General features: G+C 41.1%; 1 protein-coding gene across 2 annotated transcripts; it reads right to left on the reverse strand.

Moving 5' to 3' along the window:
- Nucleotides 1-222: 222 nt before the first annotated feature.
- Nucleotides 223-15211, reverse strand: LOC109734022 (DNA-directed RNA polymerase I subunit 1). Of its 2 annotated transcripts, XR_012183422.1 has the most exons (22): nt 15046-15148; nt 14773-14954; nt 14515-14674; nt 14123-14416; nt 13173-13349; nt 12892-13068; nt 12658-12817; nt 11515-11702; nt 10547-10810; nt 9690-9778; nt 9472-9619; nt 9124-9330; nt 8731-9033; nt 6564-6705; nt 4580-4785; nt 4205-4407; nt 3258-3456; nt 2825-3141; nt 2526-2666; nt 1608-2415; nt 1397-1518; nt 223-1040 (listed from the first exon to the last, which is right to left on the reverse strand). XR_012183422.1 is itself a non-coding variant. In XM_020293235.4 (21 exons), the coding sequence occupies exons 1-21, from the start codon at nt 15046-15048 to the stop codon at nt 435-437; spliced, it is 4974 nt and encodes a 1657-aa protein (XP_020148824.3). In that variant the 5' UTR covers nt 15049-15211; the 3' UTR covers nt 223-434. The 2 variants fall into 2 exon arrangements, 1 of the variants encoding a protein (XP_020148824.3); XM_020293235.4 differs by lacking the exon at nt 1397-1518 and having other exon boundaries at nt 15046-15211.
- Nucleotides 15212-23057: the final 7846 nt, after the last annotated feature.

Genomic DNA, 23057 nt, shown 5'->3' on the forward strand with positions numbered 1-23057 from the left:
CCATAATATAGCTAATAACAAATAAGAGATCAGATCACGACCACTTACTGTCCAAGAACTACATAGGCATGTACTAAACCAAAGATAAGGTAAAACAGTTACTCCCTCTGTTTGTTTTTATAAGACATTTCAAACAGCTTGCTTTGTACGTACTATTGAACGACGAGAGGACCATGAATTCAGTTAAAGCGTCCAGGTGGATGACCAAATGTAGAAAGAAAATTAAGCTAACTGCAATGCAACGGATGCATCTATCGTACCAAATAGATAGAAAGTAGTAGATACAAACAGGTGAGAATGACATCGCTTTGCTCTTAGCAAGCACAAAAATGTTATTCACATGACTAGTTCCTTCAAAACACACAAGTGATGGCTGGACACGCAGCAACCGATTCTTGTCATCTATGCCAAAGCAAGGTCCGAGTAGGGCGCTCTTACATCACCGCCCGCTCCTCCAGGGTGATATTCTGCATCAGCCCGAAGGCACCGGTCCCGGTCTTGGCCGGTTTCCCCAGGGACACGGTCGCCGAAGGGCCCGTGAGGTTGTCCACCTCCCCATGGTAGGCCGCCTCCATGATGAACCTCGTGGCCTGCTCGAAGCTCATCTTGCCAAACGGCGACGTGCAGAACCGGGCCATCCCGAGGCTGTTCATCGGTCGGTAGGAGCCTCCCGAGGTCATGTAATCAGCCGCCAGGCTCAGGTGCCTCGGGTCTACCTTGATGCCAAAGGGCTCAAACACGGCCTTCACCTCGTTAATGATGGTGGCCCTCGCAGCCTCCACCCCGTATGTCCTCAACATAGCATGTATGTCGTTAGATGTAAGCTTGCGGACGTTCAGGAAGTCCTGCAGATCCCAGAATACCTCAAAGTCCAGTCCTGCCGTTTGCAGCCCTCGAAAGGCTTCTTTCCTCTCTTTCTCTTTTTGTTTGGTTTCAGTTTCACCTTTCTTTTTCTTCTCTGGCCAAATAACATTACATAGACCTATGTTTTTGTTATGGGATCCACTGACAAATAGGGACCTCAAAGTCTTCTGGGCAATCTGGAAAAGCAAAATTAAATGCATCTTCTATCAGATTTTCTTATGTCCAAAGTTTTAGATGACAGAAAATGCAAACCAACTTGTATGGGTCACAAGGGTCAGCTTTTAAAAACACCCTGTTGTCGGATTATAAATCCCAGAGACTCGCAGAGAGCCTGGTCTGACTTTTAACTCTCTCAAATACTGATTTAAATTGCCTACAAACTTTTAAATCCAAAACATAACCACAATCCTAATCAATACTAATGCCATGAAAATCATACAGTTACAAATCAAATGCATGTATCACTTCTAAGACACATAGATGGACTACTGCTATGCCATTACTCATTAGAACAATGTAGGACTAAACTTACAACAGTGCTTGCCGTGACACAATTGAACAGCAGGAGAAAAGTTTAGACCATAAGCATACGGTGGGCATGATACAAGTTCCCCATGGATTCATAGTATAGTCAGATCAACACATGTTCAGAAACTAACAAAAAAAAAACAAGTTATGTCATATTCAATTACTACCATCTGAAAGAAAAGCAAACATATAGTGTTTTGTTTATGATGAGGTACCTGGGATAGTAAAATATGTGGTTCCTTGTGCAAGATGTAGTGAACCTCAAAATTCAAATCTGCACTTTCAACATGAACAGTCAGTTTTAACTTTTTGCTGCGTTTCTGGGTTATTTGTGCCTGCTTCTGCTCCTGCAAGTTTTCCACCGTTTCATTTCTCTCTTTCTTGAGTTTAGTAGCTGCAAGCCTGCCTTCTAATTTTGCAGTCTTGTTACTGGAATCTGACAAATGTCCTTCGTCATTCTCTTCTGATTCAACACCAGACTCAGCTGGATCATCCTCATTATCAAGTTCATGTTTTGTCTCTTCATCAGGGTCACTGTTCATGCCATCTTCATTTTCAATATCATCCTCATACTCCATCTCATCATTCTCTTGTCGTTTCCTCTTTTCTGCATCAGCTCCCAAGTCATCCTCATTTTCATCGTCACCATCACTCGTATCAGACTCGTCCCCGTTGGTAGGTCTGCCCTCGGATTCTTCAGGACCTTCTGATGGTAAACTCTCAGTGTCCTTTACCCTTGTTTCCTGGATTCCACTAACTTTGTGTAGCAAATTTAGGTGTTTTTCGATTGCATATTCCATTGCATCAACAAACACAGTTCTCAAGGATGCTTGACACTCATCTACTGTAAGTTCCGACTCAGGAGGGTAACAGTCGGGTGAGAATAGTTTTAGATGCAACTTATAGAGACTCGAAATATGCCCATTACTGTTGTGAAAAGGAACTGTGCATACTTCAATTCCTTCCACAACATCAGCCAACGTAACACCCCTTAGTTTTTCAGCCAGACATGCAGCATCCTTCCTAAATATCCACATGTAGAGAATTAGTGCAAATATCTTGTTGGGATTCTTGTTTACTTTTTATAGAGGAAAGTTTGATATTGCATCTTAAAAAAAACAAATAAATCTCACCTCTTCTTGCCTTTATGCACCGGGCACTTCATATAAGGCGTGCCAATATTAGCCGATGCTTTCATTAGGATTTCCTGTATGCGAGGCATCCCAAGTGTGACATTCATGTCCCCTCTTCCAGCAAGATGGAAAGTGTTGAGCCTGCAGGGCATGACAAAAATGTGTACAAGAATTTTGAATGGGTCCCCAGATAAGAAATAGAATATGCCGCAAAACAAATAAAAAATGGAATCAATATCGAAGTAATGCACATAATATAGTTCTAGTTCATATAAACAGATGTACAGAAATGTTCTTACGTCATCTGCGTTGAAGGTTCTCCTAAGGACTGAGCAAGGATCACACCAACAGCTTCACCAGGATCTACAAGACTAGCCACGTACTTGACTTTCAGTAACTTCATTAGTTCCTCCTCATTGATGTTATAACGGCAGCGACACTTTTTTTTAAGCTTACGGCAGCAACACTTGTTTTCTTTATGAAAACCCGTTGCGCTTTCGGTGAGTCCTTGAGGCAGTTTAGTAATGTATTTGGACTTGAATGACAGGGGATCACCATTGTACATCTCAAGCTCACCCTTGTACCCCGCAAGCCTGTCAGACACAGCTTTTCTATTCTGTGATTTGGAACAAATTGCAGACAATTAGCAGTTCAATCAAACAAATGCATAGAGCAAGGCATACTACAAGTCTAACTTGGGTAGTTTTAGAATTGGGAATGTGAATGTCTTACATCAGCGAGTTCTTTAAACTTTTTGAGAAAGCTACTTTTATGGACATCAACTCCATCTTCTCCATAGCAGAATTGTATGATTGATCCATCAACATTACGCACAGAGTGATCATATGAAACAAACAATGATTCGAGACTTTTGATAAGACAACGCTGAAGATATCCACTACGAGATGTTTTGACTGCTGTGTCAATCAACCTGCAATGAACATACACAAGCTAAACATCATAACAACAAAAGCCACTGCAGATGTAATAATGGATGGCTCTAAGGAGATGATATATCTGATTATAATGGTGAGATGAGATTGGCAATTGAGGATATGAAAGTATCACTGTTATATGAGAATATTTTCTTTTCCACCAAGAGAATAATTATTCTCCTTTGTTAATACTAAACGGGGATGCTGCAAACACATGAGAGAAGGCGATAACTGGAGGTAGATCAAATTTCTTGTGTTCCAACGGGCTTCACATCAACATATTATCAAATTTATCAACCACTCCATATCCAAAGAGCATTGGTTCATCACGAATACTTATGTCACGGAGCAAGTTTAAAAGCTTGGCACGCCGATCCAGGCCAGAACTTAAGTATGATTTCAGATGTCAACATTATTGTTTGTGAAGTGATTGATGCAAGAAAGAGTGTGCAATGTTGTGCGGAAGTAACATTGTTTTGTGTGTTCCCCATACTACGTCAAATAAGGGCAAACAGGCGAATGATTTATAATAGGAAGTAATTAGACCATTTGTGCAACTCACTTGTCTCCACTTCTAACAAATACGAACAGCCAAGTATGCCTGATATAAATCGATATACATTTAAAAACTAAACATCTGCTTAGAAACAAAGCTATAAATGTCAAACAAGGCTGGGAAAGTGTATACATTGATGCATAAAAAGGTAGTTTCTTAAGTATTAGAAAGAGCAAAGAAACCTTTACCCATTTCTGCCAGCCATACAATGGAAATAGTACTCTTGAGGGCGGAGACCAGTTAAAAATCTGTCACTAACGTAACCACCAGCTCTTGAAGAACTATCCCATGGTGGAAAGCAAGGTAATGACTTCCCAGATATCATTCGTGGAACACGCGCTCCTTCTAAATCTTGTGAGCCTAGCAATGACGAGATTTGTGTCATGTTAACCTAGCAAGAGAAATGAAGTAGCAGGATATTAGGCCAAGTAGGTAAAGTAATTTGCGCTTCGAGTTTAGAATTGTATCTGCCGTGAAACAATTCACTTTCCCAGGTCATCCAATATATTTCGAGTTCAACACAGAATATTGCATTGTTCAGCAACCCTGGAAAAAAAACTTACATCGCCTCCTTTTGCTCCAGTTGCAGTCATAAGAGTGAGACAATTTTTAGGAAAGGGCTTTTGTAGACCATAGGGAAACATGTTCTTATTGACCTTAGTTGTTAACCCATTTAGTTCACTTAACATTGCTTTATCCAACGCAACGTTCGCAGATTCTCCTATTCTCCGAACAACCTTTTCGACGTTCATTTGCAATTCCACTCGATCTGCATAAAAATAGCAAATGTAATAAGGTTGCAGCTCCAATTTGAATACAAACAGAAAGGCTGCTGTTATGGGCTAGAGAGGTAGCCCAGCCAATTAATACCAAAGATGGAAAGCAGGCTATTAGGATTATCGAAGCATCATACGATTTTATGACTTCACCGGAGGCAAACAATACAAAAGTATCACAATATGACTTGTAAAATTGCTAATACCACAAGAAAAATATGATTGTGATCCCACATTTGTAGCCCAGCCCAGATTTAATTAGATGTAGTCGCTGCAGATCAAAGAAACTTATAAACTGGCCTATAACTTGTTGCTTGATGGATGCGGTACAAGGGATGCAGATAAGTCTCTAAAGTAGTCACTTGCTCAGCTGTTCACGAGATGAGCTCTCTTGATCATGGGTGTATCATGGGCTATGATTTGTAAATGGTAGCGCATCTAACATAATAACCTTTGGAAAAAAATCTATAGAATGTTATGTTTTCCGAAACAGCTACGTCGATAATCCATTAGAATTATATTTCTGAAATGTATGAATTTGTTATATTTTAAGAACTTATACTACGATCTGATCCTACGATCCAATAAAAAGTACTTTTGACTAGAATCCTGATACCGGCAACATTGGTTATTAGGTAGACATAATCGCATAGGTATGCAGGAAAGTGTTTTTGTATTAAACAAAGAGACCACTTTAATTGAAGAAAAGATAAAGTTTGTGTATTGTGGTAAATCGAGTCATCCTTAACTATTCCCTCCGTTCCTAAATATTTGTCTTTTTAGAGATTTCAAATGGACTAACACATATGGATGTATATAGACATATTTTAGAGTGTAGATTCACCCACTTTGCTCTGTATGTAGTCACTTGTTGAAATCTCTAGAAAGACAAATATTTAGGAACGGAGGGAGTAGCATGCAATCCTTTTTGTTCATGCAATAATAAATAAGAAGTTGTTAAGCGTGAGGGTCTCTTCGCGACAAGTATGAGCCCTGCCGCCAGTGACATATTAACCGGTATCCAGACAATTGTCTAACCCTAATCAGCCTGTTGTTAATCAAGCACGCACACATCGGCTGCATTTAGCTAAGTTGCAATTTCAAAAAATGCAAATCATCACAGGTAAAACTTCCAATGTCGAATATTACCTGTAAATACTAGTCACATGCCGCAAAGGAACGAGAAATATTTTGATAACACACACCAAACATCCGGTCAGTATTCTAAAAGGCACTATGTTCTATTTTGCGGCACCACTATGCTTCGATGGGCCACTGCAACCTCAGCCCTGGCCACCCTTTAAAGTGTTACGCAGCCCAGCAACGGGCCTACAAATTAGGCAGGTACCACAGCAAAAGCTACCTACGTGCCCCCTCATGCCGACTTTAGAATACTGTTCACAGACTGACAAGGTTTCTGTTTTCAGGACTAGTAACATCTCAAGAAAAGGGCAGTTATTTTGGAGGAATTGCTATTTTGTTAGTTTATTTTGGAGGAATTGCCATTTTGTCAGTTAGCATCTTGTGAACGCAAGATGATTTGGGTCCTTGAGATCTGTGATTATTTTCTTCACTTCCTTCACTTAGACCCTTACTGTTACCAATAACCAAGCAAAAAGCTATTTTTGCTCATTAAACAATGGGATTGAGGATCTGATACTCCCATAGAGCATCTCAATGAGACTAGCTGTCCTCATAATCATTTACAAAATCGTTATGAATTTGTGGCTTGCGCACAAAGTATTTGCTGTCCAGATAATATTGAACAAACCTGTATCAACATCTTTCTTGCACAGAAATTTCTTATGCGCTTCTTCACTGTGTTCCTCACTTCTCGACAAAAAATCCGTCCTCTCGTTATTTGACTCTTGGGATAGTAACAGATCATCTATTCCACAAGTAAATCCATGAAACTGCAAGAATTTAATGTATCTTAGACCAACAGTAACATAATTGCAACTAAAAGTACTGCAAAGAAACAAGACAAAACCTAGAGACAGTGTGCCAAAACCAAAGGAAGTTAAATTCATAATAATAGAACAACTTGGAATAAAGGTGACAACAAATAGGCCACAGCTTAGACACAAAGGGAAGTACATATTACTCCTGATCTTTGGCACTAGCCACTAGGGCTACTTTAATCCCCTGATATTTGAAACCGAGTAATTCCACCCTCAACCTTTGTAAAAGCGGTTAAGTAACCCACCTGAGCATAAACGGCTACACCGATACCCCACCGGCAAACAACTCACACCATCAGTAAGCCGCTACCAGTACTATTATCGCATTATTTTTCCCTCTATTCCCCTTCTGCACAGATGGCGCAAAGAACAGAACCACGACCAAACCTCAACTTTTGAGCTCTGTTCCATTCCTTCTATGATGTAGACCATGATCTGGCAAAATTTCTTTTAAAGAAAATACTTTCATATCTACAGCATCATCAATGCTCTGAAAAATCCAGATCTTTATAGCTCAACTTTAGCTAAGCTACAACCTAGCACTAGTTGTCTTACACAGCTCATGTCCAGGCTCCAGCCATGCATTTTAAACTGTCTTGCACCTTCTCTCTTGCCCTAGATAGTCTGCTGACATCCAAACTGGCGCACATTCATCTATATGTGTGGCATCACTTTTTGCATGCAACTTCAAGTTACCATTATGACAAGAGTAATACTAACATTTAGATCACCAATATTCTACAGTTCAAGTATAGCATCTCACCACTGGAAACACAAATACAAAATATAATAGCCAGTTCCAAAAGGTTAGGGGTGATGTGTACATTGTTTTTCTAAAACATAGAGTGATTGATTAGCGCCAAACCATCCTAAATAAATCCAAACACTAGAATTATACTGTCAACCTGAATAGTGGAGTAAAAACAATTTTGATAATCCAATTACCCAAACCTATACTGGGTCGAGATTGCTTCAAGAGAGATCGACTGATATTTCACGATGATAAAATAAATTTCACTAACTTGGTAGTAAATGCTAATTCAATGATTTTAAAGGTGAGAACAGGGAAACATAATGTTCCAGTAGAAACAACGGCTATTAACGCCTATCTTATGTTATCTTCTGGTTCACTAGTCCAAGCACTAGTTATAAAAAACAGATGAATGATTGAGCATCAAGTGAACCAACAGTATTTTTATAAGGAAAAACAGCAGGGCTTAATAAAGCATATTATAATATGGCAGTGCTCTAATAGTATGGTGTTACAAGCGTCAATATGCCAAAAGAAAGAATTAAGTACAAATAGGCAACTATATTTCAATCAAAATAACTACTGTCTATTTGCTTAGGCAACACAAAAGTAAGTTGTATCACGCTGTTGTGGCAGCTGGATAAGTTTTTCACATGATCTACCGCAGAATGACAATATGATTCAGCACAGGACTAAACGTTTTCAGTTTGCCTCTTGCGGTGCTATATGACTCAAATAGACAACTCAACAGTGGATTGGCCCATTCAAAGTAGTCCGGTATGCAGATCCAGATTAGATTTCCTTTTCATTTCTTTATTTGCTAGATAGCACGTCTAGATGAATTTCCAAGGCAGATTATCTGGTTGCATTGCCCAATATGTGCTGCATGCTGGTGAAGAGTATCAATGGAGTTCTTTATTTGCTCCAGATAGCCATCATGCTGGTCATGACTCATGAGTATTAAAGGAATACAGTCTTCAACTAAAAAAGAGTAACTAAAGATGACTAGAAAATGCTTCATTTTTGCCAAAACATTTAGGAGCACGTCTATGGTCTACGAATATTATTTGTTGCTACTTGCTACTAGAGTGTTTAATTGGTACAACTGTTTTAGTAGCACCAAATTCAAGGAAGAGTAGACCGTGCTACTGTCTATCACTACTAGCCTACCAGTCAGACACTCCACCTATACTGAAAAGATACAAAAAATATGTTTTCAAAGTTACCTGCAAGAACAATGTAAACAAGCGGCTGAAAATCGAGAGCAATCTTCCAGCTGTATCTGCACCATAGAGTTCATGAACTGTATGTACTATCCCGTGATTCCCGAACTGGTTCTTGTCTATCATGCCCTTTAAGAGCTCATTATGGCGAATATATAAAACTAGTTCTTCAGGATCTCTAAGTTTTTCTCCTTCAGCAACATGGCGTACTTTAGCTGTTAGATATTGTACTGAAATTTTCCCTTTCATCTCCACAGTAAATGGTGGGTGGCCTTTCGTTAAATGGTTCAAGATGGTTGTTATGACCTGCACACAAAACAAAAATGCAGCTGACTTCAAAGCAATGTCAAGATCAAGACCAACAGTCACACATGTTTCTTTGTATAAACATCTAACCTGTTTTCCCGTCCACCGCTCTGGCTTCACAAAAGCTGGAGGAAGAAGTTCCAATGTGTCATCATCCTTCACAATAGATACCCTTTTACCAGATTGACAAGGACCACGAGATGAGGACACACAAGACCCATAGACAAGCTGACTGTATTCCTCACGGCTCAAGAATGTGTCCACTTTTGTCAGGAGAACAGCACCAACAATGTGGTCCTACAAAAATACAGAACCATCTGTTATTGCTTGTCAATATCACAGGCATGGCGAGTTTGCTAGTTAGAATAGATGCATGTGGCAACTGACTATACAACAGTTGACATGGTGAAAGACACATCTGCATATACATAGTATTACCTGAATGAGACCTCTTACAGCCTCCCCACTCCTTGGACCAATGTATTGCTTATTTGCATCAACAATGTTGATGGCCTCAGCCCGAGATATTTCATCTTGAGGGAAGTGCACATTCATTTCATCCCCATCAAAATCAGCATTGTATGTACTAAAAAGAAACAAAATTATTTTAACATTTGATATAAACAAAAGAAAATAACAGGGACATCTCCAAATACCTGCAATTGGCATAGTGCATTCGAATTGTCTTCTCTCCAGGCAACACACGAACAACATGGGCCATCATGCTGGGCTTGTGAAGAGTAGGCTTCAAATCACAAGCAGAGAGGGATTAGGGATGTAGACTAACAGTTCGCTGTATCTACAAAAGCTAAGTGTTAATGCTGTCACAAAAATCCTAAAGCAGTATGATTGGCAGCAGAGTGGTGAGTGGTTGCAACTCCAGCCAAAGTTCACTATTAGATTGTGATGTTCATGTTTTGACTTTATAGTGAAACACCTCCTGAAACTGGCAATGCCAAAATTATGAAGTTGGCCTGACAAGTAGGGCTACAAGTCATGGGCCTCATGTCGTATGCATAACTGCAGTTGATCAGGGCATTTACCATCGTCTTAACATTCAAATGAAACCATGAGATGAAAAAAATGTTTTGCATGTACCTCAATAGGCCCACTATAGATTTGTATGTTGAGCTCTATGTACATAAATAATGAAGAAATTTACACATAAAAAAACGTGCCTGTGGTGCCCGCCCACACCTAGTAATTACATAATGCTCCTCTGTTCCAGGTCTAACACCTTTTAAGTTTGATCAAGTATATATAGAAAAATATGACAAACCTAGAACTTCGTATTTTGGATCGGAGGGAGTACATCTTTACAACAATGTTGCAAATAAATTATAAATATGTGTATTTGTGTGGAAAAGGTTGCATGGAAGAAGTAATAACAACATTCAAAAACCCACATTGCTAAAACAACACCGAAATAAGATTGAAGAATGTTTATCCTTTGTTTTCAGTTATTGCTGCTGAAGAAAACGGAATGTTAAGCATACTAGCAAAATATTTATACCTGTCTGTTGACCAGTACAATGTCACCATCTTGAATATGTCGATATACAACTTTGCTTTCAAATTCACATTTAGGGTCCTTCCCTGGTTGAGAAATTGATCCTCTAGAAGCAGCCAACATCTTTGCAATGCCACGACGTTTGGTACGCTCATCCTGTAATTTATACTTCTGATTGTTAACCTTTAAGTGTGTCGCACCAGGATGAATTTCCGAGCCATTACTTATAGCTCCTTGTAGCTTTTTGGCATTCCAGGGCGTCACTTTCTGCGCATGAAAAAAAATCATGATGAATCCTGTAAATTACATACAAAACAAAAGAACAGCTTGGATACAGGCTAACATATCTACAAAAAGGGAAAAATCTTCTGTATAATGGTGTGTTTTCTCTCTTCCCCGCATCGCCCAAAAAGGTGGACGCAACTGCTAACTCAACAATAACAAGAAGTACCTATTTAATACTCCCTCCGTTCCTTTATATAAGGTGTATTTGTTTTTCCAAAAGTCAAACGAGTGCATGTTTGACCAAGTTTTTAGAAAAATATATCAATAATCCACAATACGAAATTTATATCATTTGATTCATCATGAAAAGAAGTTTCATATTTTATCTCTATTAGGTATTGTAAATGTTGTTATGCTATTTTATAATCTTGGTCAAACATTCAAATGGTTGACTTGCACGGAAACCAATACACCTTAAATTCTGGAACAGAGGGAGTAACTAGCAACCAATCCAACTTCAATGTTGTTCAAATTTCAAGAATAAGGATACATCATTGTCAAAAGTCATGCGCTTTATTGGATAGGGTAACACTAGTAAGATAGCATGCAAGAATCTACAGCCGTGAAAAAAAGGCTGGTGGATACTTCAAATATGTTCAGAGCACAATCATAAACATAACCATAGAAATTTTAATTATATGCCAATACAGAAGAAGAAAATGCAGGTCAATCCATGAAGAAAGTACCTCAGGGTAAGTCAGCTTTAAAGCAGCAGCAGGAGGAATCCCAATTTCGTTAACAGCTAAAAACGGATCCGGAGATATAACCGTACGGCAGGAATGATTAACTCTCTTGCCCATTATTTTCTGTCGAACTATCCCAGTTTTCTTATCCACCAATTGCCGTACACCATGACCGTCTTTCCCGCTTTTTCCTGTCATCAGCATAAACATTTCAGAAGAGCTGGGACTTCTTAGTGGAGGAAAAGAAAATGGGCATGATGTATAAATGCATGTAAGACCAAGCCCATTAGTAAAGTAATGCTCTAGTAAACATAGGACTTCTATTAAAAACAATCATAGACATCATCAACGACAACAAATATATCCGCCTGGGCATCATAATTCTTGAACGCAAGCACAAACAAATTTCTAAGCATTTCCCAAGTTGATACGCCCTCTGTTTTAAAATACGAGGTGTGTTAGTTTTTGAAAAGTCAGCTTCTCTTATGTTTGACCAAGCTTATTGAGAAAAATATCTACATCTACAATACCAAATCAGTAATCATTGGATTCATCGTGGAATCTATTAAATTTCTTTGGTATTGTAGGTGTTAATATATTTTTACTATAACTTTGTTGAACATAAAAAGGTAACTTTTAGAAGAAATTAGTACACAGTACATTTTGGAAGGGAGGGCGTAGTTCATAACAATGCAGCCAAATAAGCATGGGCTATGCATTCACATTAATCACCGCCCATAAAAAGGGCGCATAATAATTCAATTGTATTTGGTGCTACAAAATTCCTGTTCTGAACTAATATATATAACCCTGAAACTGAGTTGATCTAATTGAGAATAGAGGCAAGAAACTCCAAGGCAGAAAGAACTCAAACAAATTATTGGAACATAATCTGATTAGGTCAAAATTGTTGAAGCAAGAAGCAACCCAATCCATATTATCATGAATTGCCATATATGACCGCATCGAAACAACTGAGAACAAACTGGTAACAGCTTAGCCATGTATAGCATTCCAAAACTTGATTCAACCAGTTATCTAAGTAGAGGAATCCAGATATACATGTTTGCATCTTTTTTAGTTTTTGCTGAGTGTCAGAACAAAAAGGGATGATCTAACTAACTAAAGGAAAGAATGCATACTAACCAAGGCCTTTACTACTATCGTAAAATAAATTTACACTTGTTTGCAGATCCCTCCATCTTGTAAGAACATCCATGTGATTCGGATGGGCACTGTCATGCTGTAGTGCAAGATTGGCCTCTTGCACTTTACTTAGCATAACATTTTGTGGATGTTCCATAATCTATGCCCAAAAAAAAATCGCATGATTAGTTTAGAAGAAGACTCAATCAATTAGACTAACTGTGGTCTACTTACTCCAAGGCTAGAGCTGGTTGAAGGACGGAATCTATTTGGTGGCACAAGCATACTCTTCAAGAAAAACATCTCATAGCCCCTCCTCTTTTCTGATACACATAAATTCTGCTGAAAGTCGCATAGTAACATGCAGAACCTGGCTTCCTTTTCCCACAGGTCTTTGAGAATAGATTCAACCTGAAGCAGTTCAAAAAGAAATAACTCAGTCATGTGCTGCCTGCAGAACATGCACAAGACATCTCAATGTGACTTCAAAACCAAAAAGGAAACGAAAATGCAACCTCCGTAGTCAAGAGAGGTCTATCATCAGAAAGGTCTTTTGTTTGATTGCTTGATGCTTTAACTCTATCATCCGTAAGACCAGAAACACCAGTTCCATTTGGGTTGGAAATATGGCGATCTCCTTCAAGATTATAATCAGTGATTGCTTTTCTTCTTACAGCAGAACCATCTGTACCCTGCAAATCACGTACAATGAGGACCTATGATGCAAGAAAATGCTATACACATAAAGACTGTGAGATGATGACATCAAGGATAAAATCACACATGCAAAACATGAAGTAGAGGTGGGCAGTAATAGTGTTGATCAAGGCACTATGAAACCTAGAGATCACAATGTAAGGCATCCAAGATGATAAAACAAGTGCAAGGATATATAGAACCCCAACAAGGATATGCAGAGTAGCTAGTAACAAGCAAACTTGTACTCCCTCCGTTCCGAAATATTTGTCTTTCTAGCCATCTCAAATGGACTACAACATACGGATGTACGTAGACATGTTTTAGAGTGTAGATTCACTCATTTTGCTTCGTATGTAGTCACTTGTTGAAATCTCTAAAAAGACAATTATTTGGGAACGGAGGGAGTAGAATGGTAGAGTAAGAGAAAAAGGCACAGCTACAAAATTATGTCTAGCTTTCATTGGTTAAATCGGAATTTTTCTCGCCTTCCCTATTTACTTTTGTATTCCTTTTGGTTGGAGTAGTTCTTGCTGGGTTTCATCTAGCGAACAGGAGGAATAATAGCAACATACAGAGCCGCAGTTCATACGAAAATTTGGCCTATCCTCTGTCCTATAATGTGCGTAACGTTACTATAGTTGTATAAAAGGTAGTTAAGTACACCTAGTTTACTCAGGAACATTGAAATTCAACATATTTTAAGCAGAAGCAGGATGAAGTAGGTCCGGGTTTTCAGACAATGACAGTGATACAGCTCTAGACATACCTGAATCGTGAGCCAACCATATATCTGGCATTTGATAGGTGGGTTCTTCATGCCGCAGTTTGCACACTTGTTCACCCGCTTTTTCATCAGCTTGGAGAAGATGGAATGGGCCTCTTTCAACTGGATGGATGTCCAGGTTTTGTTCCCTCGGTCAGAAGGGGACGCCGGTTTATCAACTGACCCGTCCTCGTCCATTTCAACGCTTTCCTCCGAAACAGCGGAATCTTGCAAGTTCTTGGCCTGGACAACATCGCCCCTCGCCAGCAGCTCAAGCTCGCGGGCGTACCTGTCGACCTGACAACGAACGGCCCGAAATCATACAATGAATCCATGGAAGGGGAATTATGAAATCTGCACTGCGGAGGATGGATGGATAACGAGAGGCGTGTTACCAGCTGGGCGCTGAGGCGGAACTTGCGGCAGGTGAAGCAGGTGGAGCGGAGGAGGTCCCGGAGGGTGTCGAAGAGCAGCGGGTTGAAGAGCGGCTTGGAGAGCTCGATGTGGCCGAAGTGGCCGGGGCAGTCGCCGGGCTGCTGCGCGCAGGTCTTGCAGCTGCTCCGAGTCGGGACAGCACAGAATCATCCATCAATCTAGTCTAGCAACACCGGAAGGAGAAGAGAGAAGGGGGAGAAGGGGGGGGAATGGCTTACGTGTCGTTGGCGTTGACGGGGCCCATGGCGGGGTCGAGCAGGCCGCCGGGCACGGGGCAGTTCTTGGCGTCGAGGCGCTCGGACCTGGTGAGCCGCTTGACGCTGAGCCGCCGGACCTCGTCGTCGGTGTAGAAGCCGAAGAGGATGGAGTCCACCTCCACCGACGTCGCCTGCTCCTGCTCCTGGTGAGGGAAGACAGACACACACGGGCGGGGTTATTACGGCCTGAGAAATCGCCGGCGTGCGGCGGGGACGGAGGGAGCAGGAACTCGCCATGGCGCGCCGCCGCCCGCCGGCGGTGGAGAGGAGGGGGTGGGGAGGGGGGCGTCGGAGCGATTCGCGGCGGCTAGGGTTTTTGCGAGAGGGGGGGAGGGAGAGGGAGAGGGTTTAACGCTCACCACCGCGGCAGGCCCATCGTAATAAGCCCATGGCTCCCAGCGTGCGCGCGCATGGGAGGCGGTGGCCTTAAGTGGGCTAGCTGTTCTGAAAAGATTAACCTGGCTTGGCCCGACCGACCGAATTGATCGGCCCGTTTGGTTGCATGATTTTCATTGTTACTCCCTCCGTTCCTAGATATTTATCTTTCTAGAGATTTGAAATTTTCACGACATACGGATGTATATAGACATATTTTAGAATGTAGATTCACTCATTTTGTTCTGTATGTAGTCACCATTTGAAACCTCTAGAAAGACAAATATTTAGGAACGGAGGGAGTAGATAGTAGTAGATCTTATCAGGAGTTTTTTTCCTCAGGAAAAAAGAGAAACTCGCTCTTTTAACTGTGTGTGTGATGAACTTTTTTTTCAGAAAAACTTTCGATCTATTCATTATCAATCATAATAGTACAATGACTATAAGTACTAAAACAAGCCGAAGGCGCACACCGGCATTGCCCCTCCCTCACTGAAATTGGGCAAAACTTATTCAAATAGACAGCCGGAAAATCGTCATACTAAGCCCTATAAACCAGCACATAAAACTTTGTGTGTGATGAATTTTGCTCGCTCGTTTAAGAACTTGGTGCCATGTCTTGTCAGAAAAAAAAAGAACTTGGTGGCCGGCCGCATGCATGCAGGATGCTTGGCAGTTAGCTAGCCGCATGTATTTCCTTCCCTTCTTTATTTGTGCAACTAGCTACTATCTGGTTATTTTTAGTCTGCATGTAAATTTTGTTCGAAATCAAAATATTTCTATTTCCATCAGATTTATAGAAAAAAGTATCAACATTCACAATGCTAAATTAATATTTGATGTTGTAGATGTTAATAATTTTTAATACAAATTTGATCATTTTTTATAAATTTTGATTTGACATAAATCTAATACGCGGAGTAAAAAGGACCGGAGAGAGTGCTAAGTTATAACTGATTGCATCATCACAGGGCATTCAAGGAAGCACCCACTCACTTTAATCGATCTCTCAGCATCTAGTATAACACTCAGCTCCCTAGGGGTTAAAAGGCCTCTCATCAGTTGAGGACATTGGTCTGGATTGTTTCCCAATAGTTGGCCCGCAATTTTTCAAGGAGTTCTCTCATTCAAATGAGGCGTTTAATTTTAAATTTGGTCACGACTCAAACCAATCGGCAACAGCCAACTTTTAAAATTATAGCAGTCTTACGCATGCTCTTATTACCTCACAAAAAAAGCCAGCATGCAACATTGTAGCACCAATATGATTTTGGGTTGAGTTCCAATTTTTGATTTGGTCAACAATTTCTCAAGGAGCTCTCCCATTCAAGTGAAGTTTTAACTTTTGAATTTGGTTCATGATTTTGACTGGTAATGATTTATCATATCAATCGACAACAATCCGCTTATAAAAATACATTAGTCTCGCGCTCTCTCATCACGTGATAAAAATATGCTAACACACAGCACTATAGCACCAATACCCTACATAGTGTGGGTTAATTTGCAGATAACACATAACTATACTCCCAGAAAGAGACCACCAAAATACCGGATTGTTAAAAGAGAAAACACATTTCATCATCTCCCATACACACCAAACCATTTTTGTATGAATTCACAACACCACCAACCGCAAGGCGAAGTGCGCCCATTCCTTCTAGTATATAAGAAGTAAAGAGATCAACAACTCTGAATGGTAGGGCCATACCTTGGAAAACCAAGGTTGGGTGTGAAATAAAAATTTAGGCCCCGTGTCTAAAAGTGTCATTCAAAATATTTTAAATTTAAATCATTTCGGCAGTACTGTGGCTTTTTCAAAGGACCTGGATTTTTTAAAAGAATCGAGACCTTAAAGAAACAACTCAATGAGATAATCATTCGATGACACCAATACATAGGTGATTGCAGCAGCCTTGTAGTTCATTGCTCTCTTGTACGAATTTGTGAAGCCACCAGCGGAGAATCAAGGAGGAGACAAAAAGAGTAAGGGCGTCTCGAATGTTGACCTCCAAACCGCACACCAAATCCGTCAACGGACCGCCGGGGGGGGGGGGGGGGGGTAGTCTACCAGCACTGATGCGGGAGCCAGCCATCCAACTGTAGCCGCACTCATTTCAAAACAAAGTTCGACAAATACTACACCATACTATAATGATCACAAAAGGAAGCAAGAGAATATTGCATATATTAATCCTTGCGCTCTTACACCAATGAAATGCCAATTAGCATCTAGTATAAGCGAGAATGACAAGAATATTTAGGGAAAAGCCCATTTTGAACCTTAAACTTGTAGGGCTTAGCTAAATCAAACCCCCAACTCCGAATCCCAGTTGTTGGCACACTGAACTTATCGATCCCGGTCTAAAAATCGAACCCTAGAGTTGTTTGGTACACCGGGAAAGCGACGATCTTGGGATTACCACATCTCTCACGTCGCTCCTTTCGTGGCTCGGCCAACCTGAAAAATAGTCACGACTTATCTTTTCAAATTTGAAAAATGTGCGTGATTTTGAAAAATCTTTGCAAATCTGAAAAAAAATGTTCAGAAATTAAAATATGTTCTTAAATACGAAAACTCTTCAGGAGTTTGGACAAGTGTTCGTGAACTCAAAAAAGTTTGAAAATCAAAACAATTGGAAGTAAAAAATATTCTCAAAATTGAAAAATCTTCAAGAGATGGCAGGTGGTGGGAAGTTTAGTCCCACCTTGCTAGTTAACCTTGAGGCCCATGTAAGACACTAATCCCTGGTTAACCTTGAGGCCCATGTATGAGATGGCAGGTGGTGGGAAGTTTAGTCCCACCTTGCTAGTTGAGGAGAGCTGAGACCCCTTATATAAAGGCTGCTCTACCACTTGCCATTGGGAGCTTGGGAAGAGGAGTGATACACGCGCGCTCCTCCTCCGCCGCCCGCCTCGCCTCGTCACTCACTCACTCCCTCTCGCGTGACCTAGCCGTCATCTACTGTTCCTCACTCTGTGCTGTCTTCGGCGACCCCATCCCGATGACCGCGTGCACGGCTGGTCGGGAGAGCAGGTGCCTCCGGAATCCTGTCGTTCGAGATACTGCCCGGGAGAACGGCAATAAGATTTTTGGGGAGCGTCTCGACGCGACTGCTCCCGATCCGTCCCCAACTCCGTCCGCCTCTGCTTCCACTACATCCCCTGCATCGACACCATGGCCGACGACGCTGCCGCTAAGAAGAAGGCCACAGACGACGCCGAGGCTGCTGCTGCCGCCGCCGCGTTGGCCTGCCCAACCGGAGGGTATGATCTGTTCATCCCTCGTTTATTCGTACTTGTACTAGCCGTATATGTGCTGCTCATAGATGGTTCGCTTCTATGTTCTGTACGTGTAGTATGCTTAGGTATAGCTATGAGATGCATATCTTTTATGCCGTGCTTACTGTTTACTCGTGGATTAGTCTAATCGAAAAAGTGCTAATATTTTCAACATGTGCCGAATAAATGTACTAGGTCCAGGTTTGTACATGTATCCAAATATCTTTATGTTGACTAAATGTACATGTCCAACTATGATTGTGTTGGCTAGATGCGGGAATGACGTTGTATTATTAAAGATCTCACAATTTTTTTTGGTTTTACAGGGATTATTGAAGTTTTATTTTCTCAACTTGTTGTAAACAGTAATTATTTGATATTTACGGAAGCTATTGCTCTAACGCCTCACTCCTCCTCACTGTTTTCCTTTCTCTCTGTTCCCAACATTCACGTCGCTCTCTCTCTCTCATGGTAAACAAATCTTTCTCTCTCTTCTCTTTCACACAACATGTCTCTCCTTCCTGACACTCTTCCTTTCTCCCACGACCGCAAAAGAGGCTCTCTCCTCACATTTATTCTCTCCCTCTCTCTCCACTCAGGATGTTGCGTCGTTTTCAACTCGAAAATACCACTGTGGGTTAAACAGTGACCGATTTGTCAGACTAGCCACAATGGGTAGTAACATAGACTAATAACATGGGCATGTTACTAGTCTATGTTACTACCTCTATAGTGGGGAGTAACATATGTGTGGTAACATGGAGCACTTCATTTATTAGGCTATAGACACATCTTGCCTTGATATGTGTGATGTTACTCATACTAGTAGTAACTAGCTATGTTACCACTATCATCTCTTTCTTCATTTATTACATGCTACATCATCTATTTAACCTAGATATGTGTGATGTTACTACCTATGTTACTCCTACTGTGGGTAGTCTCAGGCCTGTACAGTGGCTGGCCTAGCCCCTGCTGCCTACACCAGGACCTGCAACCTACCCCTAGGACCTATCCACCGCTGTTAGTTCGGTCAAACACACTGGATAAGCACGCTACTGCTGGAAATCGTCTGCACGAATCTTCGCGTGAAGTCGACGGGGACGATAATGGGGCAGACTACTCCCGGGACCAACCACACCTTTCCGAATTGAGAAAAGATGTCCCCGTAAGGTGTTCCCGGGGGTGGGAAGGTCCAGGCTTGATTCACACTAGTAGAAAACAGGGCTTTCGTTCGGGCCTGGCCAGCCCATTAGTCCCGGTTCCGCACGAACCGGGACCCATGGGGTGCATTAGTCCCGGTTCGTGAGCCCAGGGGGCCGGCCGGGCCACGTGGGCCACTGGTCCCGGTTCGTCTGGACCTTTTGGTCCCGGTTCAAGGCACGAACCGGGACCAATGCGCCTCGCCCCTGGCCCATGACCATTAGTCCCGGTTTGTGCCACAAACCGGGACTAAAGGGTTGGTCAGGGTCATATAGCTAACAAAAAATCATTTGTAGAGCTTTTCATTTTCAGGGTTATATAGCTAACAAAAAATCAGTAAATGCATGAAAAATAACAAATGAAGTCAGAAAGGATTGAAAAATGATGATGTGGCTTTGAATGGTGCATTTTAAACACACAAAAAGTCAGGAGTTCAAAAAAGTTTTAAAAAATGAAATCCCTTTATAACAGACGAGTTTCCGTATGAAATCCTGATACTTTGAAAGAGATTGTCCGTTTTGTACACGAAGTGCATCCAGTATTTGCCGTAACCCTCTCAACTTTCTTGCACATGCTATGTGGATGAAATGATGATACCATGCCAACTTTCAACCTTTTCAGAGTTCATTTGAAATGCTTTTCAATTTTAGCGTCTTATAGCTCAAAATAATTAGTACATGCATGAAAAATAACAAATGAAGTCAGAAAGGATTGAAAAATGATGATGTGGCTTTGAATGGTGCATTTTGAACACACAAAAAGTCAGGAGTTCAAATAAGTTTTAAAAAATGAAATCCTTTTGTAACAGACGAGTTTCCGGATGAAATCCTGATACTTTGAAAGAGATTGTCCGTTTTGTACACGAAGTGCATCCAGTATTTGCCGTAACCCTGTCAACTTTCTTGCACATGCTATGTGGATGAAATGATGATACCATGCCAACTTTCAACCTTTTCAGAGTTCATTTGAAATGCTTTTCAATTTTAGCGTCTTATAGCTCAAAATAATTAGTAAATGCATGAAAAATAACAAATGAAGTCAGAAAGGATTGAAAAATGATGATGTGGCTTTGAATGGTGCATTTTGAACACACAAAAAGTCAGGAGTTCAAATAAGTTTTAAAAAATGAAATCCCTTTGTAACAGACGAGTTTCCGGATGAAATCCTGATACTTTGAAAGAGATTGTCCGTTTTGTACACGAAGTGCATCCAGTATTTGCCGTAACCCTCTCAACTTTCTTGCACATGCTATGTGGATGAAATGATGATACCATGCCAACTTTCAACCTTTTCAGAGTTCATTTGAAATGCTTTTCAATTTTAGGGTCTTATAGCTCAAAATAATTAGTACATGCATGAAAAATAACAAATGAAGTCAGAAAGAATTAAAATTTAAACTATTGAAATTTGGAAACTAATGGAGTAACAGAAAGTTTATAATTATTCTGAGCTAAAAGCAAAAAGAATAAAAAATAAAGCAAAAATCAAAAGAAAATAAATAATTCAAAAAACAAAAAAATATTGGAAAAAATAAAAAAATGCCGCCTAATGGGCCACACAGCCTGCATACGACTAGAAACCCATCTGCACATGGGCCAGGATGCAGGCCCGCAGGCCCAATAGGCCCAACATGGCAGTGACAAGGGTAGGCATGTAATGCCTGCATATTAGAGAGGAGCTCAGCACCTGAGCTGCAACGCAGCTTATAAACAGGTGCTGAGCTCTCTCAGCTAGCGAGGTGGGACTAAACTTCCCACCGCACCGCGCCAGCACATTAGTCCCGGTTGATGGCTCCAACCGGAACCAATGCTCCCCTTTGGTCCCGGTTGGTGGCACCAACCGGAACCAATGCCCACCCTTTAGTCCCGGTTGGTGGCACCAACCGGGACCAAAGCCCTCTGCTTCCCGCCCTTTGGGCTGGTGAAAAGAGGCCTTTGGTCCCGGTTGGTGCCACCAACCGGGACTAAAGGTGGCATTCGTCCCGGTTTGTGCGTTGAACCGTGACCAAAGCCTTTGCTATATAAGCCAGCACTTAGGAAATTTTCAGATTTCCATCGCCAGTTTCCCCCCGCCCGACGACGCCGCGAGCTCGATCTACGCCGCCAGGCTGCCCCGCCGCCGTCGCCGTCGCCCGTGCCCCCGAGCCCACGCCATCGCCCGTCACCGTCATCCTCCGCCCCCGCCGCCGTCGCCGTCGGCCTCCGCCGCGCGCCCCCGAGCCGTCGCCCGTACGTCACCGTCGCCCTCCGCCCCCGGCCCGCCGTGGTCGCCGTCGCCCTCCGCCACCCACGCCGTCGCCCTCCGCCGCCCACGCCGTCGCCCTCCGTCGCCCGATGTGAGCCGCCGCCATGCCACGGCTCTGTTTATTTTTTTTCATATAATTTGTATTATTTTTTTGTTCATTGCATTTTTTCATATATATATATAATGTATATATATATGTATGTGGTAGCTATATGATGAATGGATGTGGCTATGTATGTATGAATATAATGTTCATACAATTTTTTTGTTTATATACTTTTTTTCATATATGTATTAATTTTTTATTGAGGTTAATTATTAGTACATATCGATTTTAGGTTAGTGCTTAGTAGTTGAACTAGTTGATTTAATAAAACTATTTTATTAAATTTTACTATATATAGAAGTAGTTTATTTTTAGTAAGAACTACTTTATTTTATATATTTATAGTAAGTGCTTAGAAGTTGAACTAGTTGATTAATTAATAGAACTATTTTATTAAATTTTACTATATATAGAAGTAGTTTATTTTTAGTAAGAACTACTTTATTTTATTTATTTATAGTAAGTGCTTAGGAGTTGAACTAGTTGATTAAATAATAAAACTACTTTATTTTATTTATAGTAAGTGCTTAATTAGTAGTTGAACTAGTTGATTTAACAAAACTAGTTTATTTTACTATAGAAGTAGTTTATTTTTAGCAAGGATATTAATAGAACTAGTTTGTTTTTTTAGTTAAAGCAATTATTCCCGCATCGACGTCGACGATGCCTATCCCGCATCCTCGTCGTCGACTCGGCGGAGGAGGCCGGCTTGATCAGAGGGGCCATGTCCGGGACTGGGCTCCGCCGGGCTGGTTTTGGGAGGTGCTACCTTCCGGTGGGCGTAGGTTGGTGAGGAACCAGCCCGTCGTTGACCCGATCCTTGTTTGGTGGCGCTCGCGTGGGCCAGTGACGGTGCCGAGGCTTCCGGACACCGCGGAGGTGGTGAAGGAAATATGCCCTAGAGGCAATAATAAAGTATTATATATTTCCTTATATCATGATAAATATTTATTATTCATGCTAAAATTGTATTAACCGGAAACATAATACATGTGTGAATATATAGACAAACAGAGTGTCACTAGTATGCCTCTAC

Source organism: Aegilops tauschii, chromosome 5 (genome assembly GCF_002575655.3).
Source record: "Aegilops tauschii subsp. strangulata cultivar AL8/78 chromosome 5, Aet v6.0, whole genome shotgun sequence".
In the NCBI taxonomy this organism is placed as follows: domain Eukaryota; kingdom Viridiplantae; phylum Streptophyta; class Magnoliopsida; order Poales; family Poaceae; genus Aegilops; species Aegilops tauschii.

What these genes read in the sequence shown, in the direction of transcription:
- LOC109734022 (XM_020293235.4), bottom strand. An exon ending in CAACCAGCTCTAGCCTTGGA is followed by an intron (nt 12,818 to 12,891) that starts GTAAGTAGACCA and finishes TTTTGGGCATAG; the next exon opens with ATTATGGAACATCCACAAAA. An exon ending in CTGGAGCAAAAGGAGGCGAT is followed by an intron (nt 4,408 to 4,579) that starts GTAAGTTTTTTT and finishes TTCTCTTGCTAG; the next exon opens with GTTAACATGACACAAATCTC.